Here is a 14,413-nt window from a genome sequence, read left to right as displayed (position 1 = left end):
TAAGAAAGTATAAAACTGATTCTCCATGGAAAACAATTTTTCTGTCTTTGAGCTTTTAGTGCTTTTCTTATGTTGTGGGGGTGGGCAGTATCAACAAAACTCAAGTGGCACGTGGGCTGGTGATTCCGTGTTTATCTACAGACAAATAGGAAGAATACTGTAGAGGTAGAGAACGCCACGAAGTGGTATTTACATTTTAAGGAAAAGTAAAGTTATCTATGGAAAACTGTTTTTGCCTTTGAGTATTTAATAACTCCCTTTCCCCACCTTTCCCTTTTTGGGCAATATTGTTGGTATTGACAAAACTAAAATGGCATGTGAGTCGGTTATTCTGCAATCTTTGTTTCCATGTGCTCTTTAATTTCATCATCTTGAAGTTGTTACAACTATAACATAGTGAAAGGATGACTTTTTAAAAACTTAGATCTGCCAAAATTCCTTCTACTTTTGGACGTTTATAAACTTATTGCTTTAAAAAATGACCTTCTGAGCTTTTATTAATATCTAGATATTGGTTTTACTAAATCATCTAAAGATCATTAAATTTAAGTCTTATAGTTATTTATTTAAAAAATTTGGGAATGGTTATAGAAATATAGATCTTCTGTCACCACTTAAAAATTTTAAGGTTAATAGCTTTTAATTATGAATCTTATTACTATGACAGTTTTGTTTGGTTCTTAAGGTATTGTCAACAGAAGTCAGAAACAAAGATTATAATTAATTCAGTCAACAGATAGTTCTTGAATACCTCTTCTGTGCACAGCAATATTCCAGAACAACAGCAGAGATGTAAAAGAGGAGTATCTGTCCTCAGGGAGCTTGTCAGCCACTTAAAATAGTCCCAAGTGGGCCAGGAATGGTGGCTCACACCTGCAAGCCCAGCACTTTGGGAGGCTGAGGCAGGTGGATCAACTTGAGGCCAAGAGTTCAAGACTAGCCTGGCCGACATGGGGTGAAACCGTGTCTCTACTAAAAACATAAAAAATTAGCTGGGCGTGGTGGCACATACCTGTAATCCCAGCTATTCAAGAGGCTGAGGCATGAAAATTGCTTGAGCCTGGGAGCTGGAGGTGTTGAGATTGTGCCACTGCACTCCATCCAGCTTGAGCAACATAGCAAGACTGTATCAAAAAAAGAAAGGAAAGAAATTGTCACAAATGTTTTTCTTTAGTGCAGTGAGGACAGAAAAACCAAATTCTGCCAAAGTATTTAGAGGTTTATTCTGAGTCAGTATGAGTGACCTCGGTCTGGGGATACATAGTCTCAAAAGGTCCTGAGAAAATGTGCCCAAGGCAATTGGGTTACAGTTTGGCTTTATACATTTCAGGAAAGTATGGGAATTGCTGGTAAAATCATAAATCAATACATGGAAGGTATACATTGATTGGGCCTGAAAATTCTGTACATCTCGAAGCCATGGCTTACATGTCATTGGTGGGTTTTAGGGATTCTTTAGGTGGCAATTAGGTAATCTTTGTCACTTGAAGTCAGTATATAGGGATGTTTAAGATCGGGGGTGTCTGCCATCTCTCATGTGATGCTGTACTACAGTCAGATTGGAAAGTAGGCCGCATTATACCAGGTTAGTTTAAAAAAATTATTTAATGAGATTTTATGGTTTGTAGGGTGTGACTCCCCAAGCCTCCTTGGAAAGGATTTGGGGCAAGAGAAAAAAAGGTCAGAGTTCTGTCCTTAGCAGCCTGAGTCTTCATCATTATAATTTCTTTTTGCCATTTTTATTCTGTATCAATAATTTATATTAATATCCTTAACTGGATTAGTACAAACATATGGGTTCTCCATAGGATGACTTGTTTTAGAACCAACTATGCAGGCAAAACCAGCAGCCTGTAAGAAGCACTAAATCTAACCTTGGGAATTTAGAATACATAAAAAATTTTTGCATGACATCTTTTTCTAAAAAATAGAAGGTCTGTTTATACTAAGCATGAGAATGACTATGATCTATTTACTGGAAAAGGTCTTTATAAAGATCAAGTTAAAATGTTTAGATATTTACCATGTATGCCTGAATTGAGCTGGCTGAAAATATGTTTTTCTAGTATATCTGAAAATAATGCTAATTGAAGTTATACTTTTCTCCTCATTTTTTTTGGTTTCATTTTTATTTCTGGCTGGGGGCAGGGTGGTGGGGGAGAATAATAAGCATATGAAAGTAGTGTGTGGCTTGTTTTTAATTTTCATAGCTTTCAAGTAGAGATGCTGATTTTTCAAGTCCATTAGAGGCTCAGCATGGTGTCACCATTTCTTTATAAGTAGTTTGCATATTTAGAGATCTCCCCTGGAGAAAGAGAAGATGGGGAACACAAGGAAAAATAATTAATTATACAGTAAGAGATTTAAGGAACTCTTCTCACATTCATTTCAGAAAAGAGTTGATATTAAGAAGTGGACAGTAATCTGGATGTGTTTTGAGATAATAGAACTGAAAATCTAAGAGTTACTTTAACTGAGCTCTTGGATATCATGATTATATTAACACTAGCTAAAGAATAAAAAATTATCAGCCTTGAGAGAAAAATAGTATTATAAAAAATCAGAATTCTCTCTTAACTAGTAGCCCCAGCTTCTATTAATCACATCTTTATCTGAGCTTCAAATTTCTGCAAAGACTGATTTGCTTTCCCTTTGTCAAAAATGGTTTCTACTTCCTCTGTATAAAATTCTAATTCTTACTTAGTCACCTCTTGTCTAATCTTGAATAAACAATAGAGGGAACAAATTTGAGAGTATTAAAGATATGGGATAAACAAATGTACAATAGGAAAGCAATTGAAGAGAAGATCTTCTTCAGTTTTCAGCAAAGGGGAGTCTGCTGCTTAGAATTTACTGGGACGTAAGGTGATGTCAGGAAAGTGGAATGATAGTTGTTGAAGACAGCAGTCATCCAAATTCTTAAGTTCCTCTCACTCTTCTTCATGATCCCATTTTCCAAATCTTTTCTCTACCTGCTTTCTTAATCTTTCTTTCTTTTTCTACATCTCTCTTGAAAGTGGACACTGCCCCTGGATCTGGCTTACACACCAAAGACTTGACTGCCACGGAGTTTGGAGGCATTTTGAATCATTATACAGTAGATAAGTCAGGGGGAGTGGGTAAAAACTTAGGCATTTTTTAATATCACTTTTGTGTCTTGTATATTAAAATTATATTCAAATATATTGTACATCTGCTTCCCTTTGATGAGTGTTTTTATCTCATCTGCTATTAGCCCTCTGGTCTGGAACTGATTAGGGAAAATTGGTGGGGCCATCTGGAAACATGAGCAACTTGAGTTTCTGTCTGATTTCTAATGCACGTTTTGACTGGTGCTAATTATATGGTCTATTTCATTATTTATTTTCCTGACTGCTTATTGTTAGAAAAGAAAATACTAATCTAAAATGAATTGTTTTCAAAGGCTTTGGATCTGGCTGCCCTCTCCACAGAGCATTCTCAGTACAAGGACTGGTGGTGGAAGGTACAGATTGGAAAATGTTACTACAGGTAAATTTCATTATTTTTGAAGGGCCTAGAAGTGGCCATGTATTTTAGGGTCTCAAATCTGATAATTTTTTGGAGGGTAGTTTTTCCCATGAAGAAACGAGAACTGGGTCTTTGGCTTACTTGATAAAGCGTTTACTTAACAATCACAGGGTAGCAATAAGAATTGATACCTTTAGAATAATTAAACTTTTGAGCTGAGAGAGGGAAGCTTTGAGACCATCAGGCCCAACTCCCCTTTTCACATGAGGAAGCTGAGGCCAAGAGAGTGGTTGTAATTTGCATCAGGAGCTAGTGAGTAACAGACCAGGGACTAGAACCAAGTCTGCTGATTTCTACTTCTGTTCTCTTGGTAATCAAATCTTTTATTTACACCCATGCCTCACATCTGTAAAACACTTCACAGTTAAGAGATACTTTGTTCCTACATTGTACCATTTCACTTAAGTCTCACAGCACCTTGGAGGTAGTGGCTATTGTTAGTCCTTTCTTCAGATGAGAAAAATTGAGCCTCACGAAGATAGAGTGATTTGTCCAAATTCACGTAAACAGTAAGTGGCAGAACAAGAACTTGAGCTCACTTTCTGATGCCAATTATCTTGCTGTTTCCACAATTCCATATTGTTTCTCTAGGACCTTAATATTCTTATATTCTCTTAATGTTTAAATGTATTTTAAAGCAAATTAACTGAAAGATCAGAAGAATCATAATGAATTTTATGAATATTTATAGAGCAACTAGTAAATAAGATCTGAAACTTGTTGCTGATATTGAAATGCGTATAGAACATTTGGAAAAATAGAAACAAATGAACAATTCTATTTTATAAATATAAATATCTTTTATTAAAATAGGGTAGACTTCAGTTACTATGAACACACTTCAATATTTATAAGCTTCAGTTTTCATTCAAGTACTGTGAGAAAAAAGAAGACTATAAATGGGATAAAAAGCATGTTTATTTTTCTGCCATTGAAATTAAGACTACTTTCCATTTAGATATTTCACATAGAACTCTAAAGTGTTTTTTCCTGCTGCTAGATGGAAAAAGTGTTTCCTGCTAAAAGGTAATTTTAGACCATTATATCATTAAACTCTTATGAATGTAATTCCTGGAGACAATCTTGAAATCTTGAGCTGCCAAGCAAAACCTTCAGAAATGCTTGATAATTAAAGGAAAGCAAAACTCTGATTGCTTTTGCCATCCATAAATGATGGCATTTAAATGAGTATACCTTGTCATATTAAATTATCCTTCTTTTCTGTTCTTTAATACCTGCCCATCTTTATGACATATTCAGTATTCTTTCATTTACACATTCATTCACTCAGTAACATATTTAATGGGCAGCTACTCTGCCAGGAACTGGGAGTACAAAGATTAGATTGTCCCTTCTTTCAAATGGTTTACAATAGAATGGAAGAGAGGCCAGTAAATAATTACAGGTTAAGTATTTCTTATCTGAAATGCTTGGGAACAGAAGTGTTTCAGATTTTGTGTTTTTTCAGATTTTGGAATATTTGAATATATATATAATGAGATATCTTGGGGATGGGACCAGGTTTAAAGATGAAATTCATGTATGTTTCATGTAAACCTTATACACATAGGCTGAAGGTAATTTTGTGTAATATTTTATTTTATTTTATTTTTTAGAGATGGGGTCTTGTTCTTTCACCCAGGCCGGAGTGTAGTTGTGTGATTATGGCTAACTGCAGCCTCAATCTCCTAGGCTTAAGCCATCCTTCTGCCTCAGTCTCCCAAGTAGCTGGGATTACAGGCACATGCCACCATGCCCAGCTAATTTTTTAAAACTTTCTTTTTTTTATAGAGACAGGTTCTTGCTATGTTGCCCAAGGTGGTCTTGAACCCCGGGCCTCACACCATCCTCCCGCTTTGGCATCCTAAGGTGCTGGGATTATAGGCATGAGCCACTGCATCCAGCCGTACTCCCATTATTATATCCTTTTCAATAAAACCAAATTCAGCATTCCCTAACCTGCTGTGTACTTTACTGCCTATGTACTTATGTTCATGGTTTAATTTTATTTTGGAAATGTCCCTCTTCCCTGCACATCTAGCTGTTGAAATCTTGCCTATTTACTATCTCCCTGAACCTCCTCTGTGCTCTCAAAGCACTTTTTTTCCTGATTGACCATAATATGATTAAATTTATTTGTGAACATGCTTTGTTTCATTCTTTGATTATCATTGCTTTAAGGACATGGTTGTTACCTTCTTCATTTTTCATCTCCTTACCATCATGAAATAAGCATACAGTTGATACTTTACAATTCCGTTAAATTTAAGTTGGAGAGAAAAAGTTGGCAGCTGGACTCGGACTCTTTGATATTGGCTGGTGTTTATGAACTTGACTGATGTTTTTTGCCTTGACTTTCTTTGAACATGTCATGCTCCATTTTCTTTGCACAAGAATTCATGTGGTAGATTGCTTTTTGATAGTATTAGATGAAGTTATCTCTTAAGGCTGTAGTAATAAAAAACATGGTTCTTTGACTTTCATGTAGCTCAATATCTCTGATTATATTTTTATTTTTTAAATTTATCTATCTCCATTGTTTTTAAAATAATCTATTTCTGTTTTCATATTCTTGTTTTATATGTATCTTTTTATTGTAATCCCTTTTAAATGATTTTTGGAAAGAAACAAGTTAGATAAAAATACACAGACTCTCATGGATACTTTAAATTAATGGAATTTAGTGACTGTATTTCAGTCACGTGTTTAAGACTTGCATGCACGGCCAGGCACGGTGGCTCATGCCTGTAATACCAGCACTTTGGGAGGCCAAGGTTGGAGGATAGCTTGAGCCCAGGAGTTTGCAGGCAGCCTTGGCAACAAGGTGAGACCCTGTCTTTACGAAAACAAAATACAGAAGTTAGTCAGGCCTAGTGGTACATGTCAGTAATCCCAGCTACTTGGGAGGCTGAGGCAGAGGATTGCTTGAGCCCCAGAGGGCAAGGCTGCGGTGTGCTGTGATCCCACCATTGCCCTCCAGCCTGGGCAACAGAGACTATCTCAAAAGAAATAAAAAGATTTTCATGTTCAGTTGATGTTATGTACATAAATATGATAAATATGTTGTTTTTCAGAACTTTAGAGTTCTTTGACCTTTAGCCTTTAACCACTTTCATGCCAAGGCCTCCAGTAGCTATTTGGGCATCAGCCACATCAATGCTTAAGGTTTAAGTTACGAAAAATGATCAAAGCTCTTCTTTCAAGCCTTTAAATGAAAATAGCACGATGGAGCATACTGTCTATCATTTTGATTTTATTTCACAAAATGAAACATTATCGTAGCTGAGTAGCTCTCAGATAGCTAAAAACGAGTGATTATGAGTAAGCCTAACAGGTCTATTCAGGACATGAATGAATAGACCTGTTGAAAGTTGTGTTTTAATAATTGAATCAGAGGCAACAAATTCTTTCCTGGGTATAAGAGGTAGGCACTACTTACATCAGGACAATCATATTTAGTCAGGGAGCAAATCTCAGATTGATAGACTAGGACAATCAGTATCAGATACCTAATAAGGGAAAACGAGATTTCTAGAATAATAAAATGGTATAACTATATTACCCAAGTGTTAATTATTACTCGGTCAAAATAACTTTTAAAGATAGCTTTTAAAAATGTGCTTTTGTCTCAGAGCAGAAGATGTTTTCAAATAAATGTCATCCTTCAGCTCTTCCAGTAATATGGAGACTCTAAGCATTTATTCAGGTCACTTGCCATATGTCCAGCTGATCATAAGCTCTTTGGGTGGTGAACTGATGTGACCTGGCTTGCTAGCAGCTATTATCTTAGTCCTGCTGTGACTAGGCTTCAGACAGACTCCTTACATACCATTTGGGGGTTAGAAGCCGGTGAATATGGGAGATAGGCAACTTATTGCTAAACTGTAGAAATAAACATGTTAATTTATGTGTATGTGCAACATAACCTTCCTTGGTATGTGCTTCCTCTTATAATTTGTCTCTATTCATCCTCAGGGTATGATCTAGTGTTTATTTTTAAGTTGAATGTCTAATTCTTAAAATTGCTATTTGTAGGTTGGGAATGTATCGTGAAGCAGAAAAACAGTTTAAATCAGCCCTGAAGCAGCAGGAAATGGTAGATACATTTCTGTACTTGGCAAAAGTAAGTAAATCTTAATTTGAGTGAAATCTGCCTTCTCAGAATAAATGTTTAAATTCTGGCCATTGCATGAGGAGAGTAAACAGCTTCTTCAGGAATATTTGGCAAGTTACTATGTTTAGATTTAACTTGTTTTTCTTTAGAGCAAGGGAAAAAATGAGAACATATGGAGGGTAACTGTCTCATAAGAAATTAATTGTCATGAAAAATAAGAAGACCCATTTGAAAGATTGCCCATTAAGACAGGAGAAAATACCATAGGCTCACTACTCGCATAGATAACAGGCCCTAGTGAGGCCTTATTTTCTACAGTACATTTGTATCCCACTTGAGCATGTAGTAGAGAACAGGGACTGTATTTACGTAGGTTCCTAGTTACTCGGCTGAGGCATAATAATAAAAATAATACTTCTCCTTTATTGATCACCTACTCAGTGTAAAACATTTTATCATGTTCATTATATATGCAGTTTAATTTAACCCTCACAATAACCCTGCAAAAGTGAGTTTTATCATTTCCTTTGTACTCTTAAGGAAAATTAAATTTAAAGAGGGGTAAGTTTTTCAGGGTCACTTGGTGGTTAGGAGTTAGCATTCGGATCCAGGTCTTTCTGACTCCAGACCTATTCACTGCTGCAGTGCCATCTGCAGCCCTACAGCAGAAATGATGGGGCCACCTAGAATTTTCTTGCATTTTTTTTTTTTTTTTTTGAGATGGAGTCTTGCTCTGTTGCCCAGGCTGGAGTACAGTGGCATGATCTCAGCTCACTATAACCTCTGCCTCCTGGATTCCAGTGATTCTCCTGCCTCAGCCTCCCAAGTAGCTGGAATTACAGGTGCACGTCACCATGCCCAGCTAATTTTTGTATTTTTAGTAGAGGTAGGGTTTCACCATGTTGGCCAGGCTGGTCTTGAGCTGCCGGCCTCAAGTGATCTGCCTGCCTCGGCCTCTTAAAGTGCTGTGATTACAGGTGGGAGCCACCATGCCTGGCCAGAATTTTCAATAGTGGGGTAAAGTTACCTCTTGACCCTCACCGAGGCTATTTTGAAAGAAAAACACAAGTGGTGGTGATGACATGATTTTGCTTTATCTGTTAGAGTTTCTTAAATTAAAAAATGTGGTAAAGGAGATTCAAAAGAAGATGAGATATAAAAGAAAGTGCTACTAGTTCCTAAATATGGGAATAAAAATTAACATATGAAAAAGAAGCAAAATGAAAGTTATATAAATTTACCGTGCTAGTCTTAGTATGTTTTAATGACTTTCAAAAATGTTTGAAACTATCTGGTATCTAACTTTATCTTCTATATATGATATATTCAACTTAAACAATTTTTTTTTTCTGAGTTAGGGTCTCACTCTGTCACCCAGGCTGGAGCGCAGTGGCATTATCACAACTCACTGCAGCCTTGACTTCCCACGTTCAGGCGATCCTCCCATCTCAGCCTCCTGAGTAGCTGGGACCACAGGTCACTGTGCCTGGATAATTTTTTTTTTTTTGGTAGAGATGGAATCTTGCTGTGTTGCACAGGCTGGTCTCCAACTCCTGGCCTCAAGCGATCCTCTAGTCTCAGCCTCCCAAAGTGCTGGGATTACAGGTGTAAGCCATCATGCCCAGCCTACACTTAAAGTCTTAAAGAAGTTTCTAGGCATCATAGTAAACTTTTTGGAAAGCACTAGAAATTAAGGCTGAAGTCATACTATTTGACTGTCATCTTAATTGATAATCACTTACTATGTCATTGAAAAAATATGCTTTTTATTTACTCTTGTTAAATACATGACTTCACCTGTTTTTCCATAAATTGATTTGTTTAAATCTATTATTCCCTACACAACTATATAAAGGTAAAATATACAGTTTTTCTTTAATGTATGAATGGATGGTTATTATGTAATAGAGATCAAGCAAATTTTAGTTTTGTCACAATGACACATGCACGCGTATGTTCATTGCAGCACTATTCGCAATAGCAAAGACATAGAATTAACTTAAATGCCCATCAATGACAGACTGGATAACGAAAATGTGGTACATATACACTGGAGTACTATGCAGCCATAAAAAAGAATGAGAGCATGTCCTTTGAAGGAACATGGATGGAGCTGGAGGCCATTATCCTCAGCAAGCTAACGCAGGAACAGAAAACCAAATACCTCGTGTTCTCACTTATAAGTGGGAGCTAACTGATGAGAACACATGGACACATAGAGGGGAGCAACAGACACTGGGGCCTCTGAGAGGGTGTAAGGAGGGAGAGGAGCAGAAAAAATGACTGAGTATTAGGCTTAATTCCTGGGTGATGAAATAATCTGTACAACAAACTCCCCATGATATGAGTTTACCTATATAACAAACCTGCACATGTACCCTGAAATTAAAAGTTAAAAAGTGAAAGAGCTCTGGCATGGTGACTTGTGCCTATAATCCCTGCACTTTGTGAGGCTGAGGCTGGAGCATTGCTTGAGTCCTGGAGTTTGAGACCAGCCTGGGCAACATAGTGAGACCCATCTCTTTAAAAAAGAAATGTGTATATATATGTGTGTATATATTTTTATATATTAATACAATATATTTAATTTATATAAAAATATATAAAATTATATAATTATAAATATATAAAAATAATATACATATATAATCATATAGTATAAATATGTAATATATAATATAATAAATATATAATATAATATAAATATATATTATAACTATATATAATGTTTATTATAATGTATACTATTATATAGTAATATAATATAAATATTTTTATATAATATATATTTACATATGTTATATATATACACAAAGGAAAGAGATCAAGCAGATTTTAAGAATATTGTTTTTTAAAGTTCTTAATTGTTAATTTAAAAATTAAACTTTTTAGATTATGTAAATACTAATTATTATTTGTTATATTTTTAAAGTATAGAACTTGTACAGTTCAAAAGTGTATAAGTAAAAACTGAAAAGTTATTATCCATACCTCTCTCTCTAATCTCAAACTTTAATGATAAATACTTTAGTTTTCTGTTGCATCCCTTTGGATTTTTTCTCAAAACACACTCTTACTGTTTAGAAAGTGGATCCGAAAATCATGAAAAAAGTGTCATAATCTTATGTTGTCATACGTAAAATAGTAATACTGTTTTAGAAATTCCTATTAAGTATATGGTTTATTACTGCTAATGTTCTAATTGCTAATGAAGTGGAAGCCATTATGTGCTAACTTGCTTAACTCCCTGACCTCATGAACCTGTGTCCTCTCTTGTTTTGGAGGGGCCTGTCCACTGCCTGTCTCTCTCAGGCCTTGTTCCATGGGTCGTCTCCTCTTTATTCAGCATCTTTAACCTCAGTCTCCTAATTGGTTTCTTAATGCCAGCCTATAGCATACTCATGTCTGTTCTATCCTAAAAAGGTTTTCCCTCGATTTTTTCTTGTTTAGTTACTATTGCCAGTCTCTGGCATAGTAAGCTCACAGTAAGCATTTGTTAGAGAATAAATGAATGAATGCTTTATATATAACATGTGGAGATAAAACTATAACATCATTATTGAAAATTAATGCTGCACATTTTTGAAAATTCATTCTTCTTCTTCTTCTCCTCCTTCTTCTTCTTCTGCTTCTGCTTCTGCTTCTGCTGCTTTTCTTTTTAAAGACAGGATTTCACTCTGTTACCCAGGCTGGAGTGCAGTGGTGCAATCATGGCTCACTGCAGCCTTGACCTCCCAGGCTCTAGTGATCCTCCCATCTCAGCCTCCAAATAGCTGGGACTACAGGAACACACCAACATGCCCAGCTAATTTTTGTATTTTTTGTAGAGATGGGGTTTCATTGTGTTGCCCAGGCTGGTCTTGAACTTCTTCTGTTCTCAAGCAATCCAACCACCTCAGCCTCCTAAAATGCTGGGATTACAGGTGTGAGCCACCATGCCCGACTGAAAATTCTTTACTGTAGTATCTAGGAGATAATTTGTTACTAATCAATAATTATAAATGTCATAACAAATATTATTTTAAGAATCTATACTTTTATTGAAATGTATCTTGTTTTTAGGTTTATGTCTCATTGGATCAACCTGTGACTGCTTTAAATCTTTTCAAACAAGGCTTAGATAAGTTTCCAGGAGAAGTAACCCTGCTCTGTGGAATTGCAAGAATCTATGAGGTAATTCATGTTATTATTTTTTTTGTATTGATACACCATAGTTGTACATATTTTTGTGGTACATGTATATTTTAATTCCTGTATACAATGTGTAATGATCAAATCAGGGTAATTGAGTTATCTGTCACCTCAAACATTTATCTTTTCTTTGTGTTGGGAACATTACAATTCTTCTTTTCTAGCTATTTTGAAATATAAGGTAAATTATTGTTAACCATAATTTCCCTACTGTACTATCAAATAGTAGAACTTATTCTTTCTGTCTAAATATTTTTGTACCCCTTAACCAACTTCTCTTCATCCTCCAGTCTCCCCACACCCTTCCTAGCCTCTGGTAACCATAATTTTACTTTTTACCTCCATGAGATTCACTTTTTTAGCTACTGCATGAGTGAGAACATGTGGCACTTTTCTTTCTGTGCCTGGCTTATTTCACTTAACATAATGACTTCCAATTCCATTCATGTTCCTGCAAATGACAGGATTTTACCCTTTTTTATGGCTCAATATTACTTTATTGTGTCTATATACCACATTTTCTTTCCATTCATCCACTGATGGGCACTCAGGTTGATTCCACATCTTGGCTATTGTGAATAGTGCTGCAATAAACATGGGATATCTCTTTGATATACAGACTTCCTTTCTTTTGGATATATATTCATCAGTGGGATTGCTGGATCATATGGTAGGTCTATTTTGAGTTTTTTTGTGGAAACTCCATACTGTTTTCCATAACAACTATACTACTTTGCATTCCCATCAACGGTGTACGGGCATTCATTCCCCTGCCTTCACATCCTTGCCAGCATTAGTTATTTTTTGTCTTTTTGATGATAGCCCTTCTAACTGAGGTGAGATGATATTTCATTGTGGTTTTGATTTACATTTCCCTGATGATTAGTGATGTTGAGCATGTTTTCATATACCCTGTGGCCATATGTATGTCTTCTTTTGAGAAATGTCTATTCAAGTCTTTTGTCCATATTTAAATTGGATTGCTTGTTTTCTTGTTGAGTTATTTGAGTTCTATATTCTGGTAATTAATCCCTTCTTAGATGGTGTATTAGGTGATTCTTGCATTGCTATAACATTGGTATAAGAATGGACAAACAGTCCAATGGAACAGAATAGAAAGCCCCAAAATGTATCTACCACAAATGGACAAAAATTGATACTGACATTACATTACATACTCTCTCTTTCTCTTTCTCTTTCTTTCTCTCTCTCTCTCTCTCTCTCTATATATATATATATATATACATATATATATATGTATATATATATATTTAGAGATGGGTTCTCACTCTGTTGCCTGGGCTAGATCACAGTGGCGTAATCATAACTGACTGCAGCCTCCAAATTCCTAGGCTCCAGTGATCCTCCTATGTCAGCCTCCTGGGTAGCTGGGACTACAGGCTTGTGCCCCCATGTCCAGCTAATTTTTTTTTTTTTTTTACTTTTTGCAGAAATGAGGTCTTACTTTGTTGATCAGGCTGGTCTCGAACTCCTGGCTTCATGCTTATAAATTTTAGTCATGTCATCAAATTCCATGAAAAGTACCATTGAGATTTCTTCACTGCTGTCTAATTACTATAGTTTTACAATAATTCATGATATCAGGTAGGGCAAATCCTACCACCTTGTTCTTCTTGTTTACAGTTGGTTTTCCTGGTCCTTTGCTCTTCCATAGTGATTGTAGGATTGGCCTATCAAGAACCATACAAATCCCTGGAGGCATGTTGATTGGAATTACATTGAGTGTATGAATGATGGGGAGTGGGTGAGTGGGCTGCCTTTCTTCCCATTCTCAATCATGATATAACTCTCCATTTACTTAGGTCTTTTTTCGTTCTTCAGTGAATATTTTGTAATTATCTCCAGAAAGATGGTGTGTTGGGGGTCCCCCAGACCACGCTTTCATTGATTTACTGGGACTGACAGGACTCAGATTTATTTCAGCAAAAGGATACAAAGTAAAATTAGTAAAAGGAAACAGCTCTTGGGGTAAAGTTCAGAGGAAACCAGGTACAAGCTTCCAAGAGCTCCCTCCCGGTGGAGTTACACAGGACACACTTAATTCTTCCAGCAGCGAGTTGTGACAACTCATGAGAAGTGATGTCTACCAGGGAAGCTCATTAGAGACTCTGTATCCATGGTTACTATTGGATGCTGGTCATATAATCACACACTGTTTATCACACAGCAAATACTCCCAGAAGTAAACAGGCATTCAGCACAAACCACACTGTTTATGCAAACAGGTTAGGTGTAGCAAGCTACGCTTATGATTTGGGGAAAGTTTCATATCAATGTAGAGAACCAGTCAAATTCCCAGATACAGGCCTTTCTAAGAATAGTGGTCTCAGGCCTGCTATGTTAACTTTTTTCTATGCAGGTGTATTTCTAGGTATAACTTTGAATGGAATCCTTATTTTTTTTCTCTCTTGTATTTTCTATTTGATTATTTCTGGTGGATAGGAATGTATTACTTTTTAAACATTTTTTTGATACTAGCAACTCTTTAAATTTTAAGATCTTGTTCATAGGTCCTCTTGGATATTCTAAGTAAATAAA

At 36.0% G+C, this 14,413-nt stretch overlaps 1 protein-coding gene across 8 annotated transcripts in view; it reads left to right on the top strand.

Moving 5' to 3' along the window:
* Positions 1–14,413, top strand: part of LOC105467577 (tetratricopeptide repeat domain 8) — a 58,892-nt gene that overhangs the window by 26,853 nt on the left and 17,626 nt on the right. For all 8 annotated transcript variants that reach the window (XM_071099757.1, XM_011717286.2, XM_071099755.1 and 5 more), the window contains 3 exons: positions 3,425–3,510; positions 7,585–7,672; positions 11,726–11,836. In XM_071099757.1, the coding sequence (XP_070955858.1) occupies positions 3,425–3,510; positions 7,585–7,672; positions 11,726–11,836 (285 nt within the window). The remainder of the gene's footprint in view (positions 1–3,424; positions 3,511–7,584; positions 7,673–11,725; positions 11,837–14,413) is intronic.

This window comes from Macaca nemestrina, chromosome 7, assembly GCF_043159975.1.
Source record: "Macaca nemestrina isolate mMacNem1 chromosome 7, mMacNem.hap1, whole genome shotgun sequence".
Classification (NCBI taxonomy): domain Eukaryota; kingdom Metazoa; phylum Chordata; class Mammalia; order Primates; family Cercopithecidae; genus Macaca; species Macaca nemestrina.
This window is presented reverse-complemented; position numbering and strand designations above follow the sequence as displayed.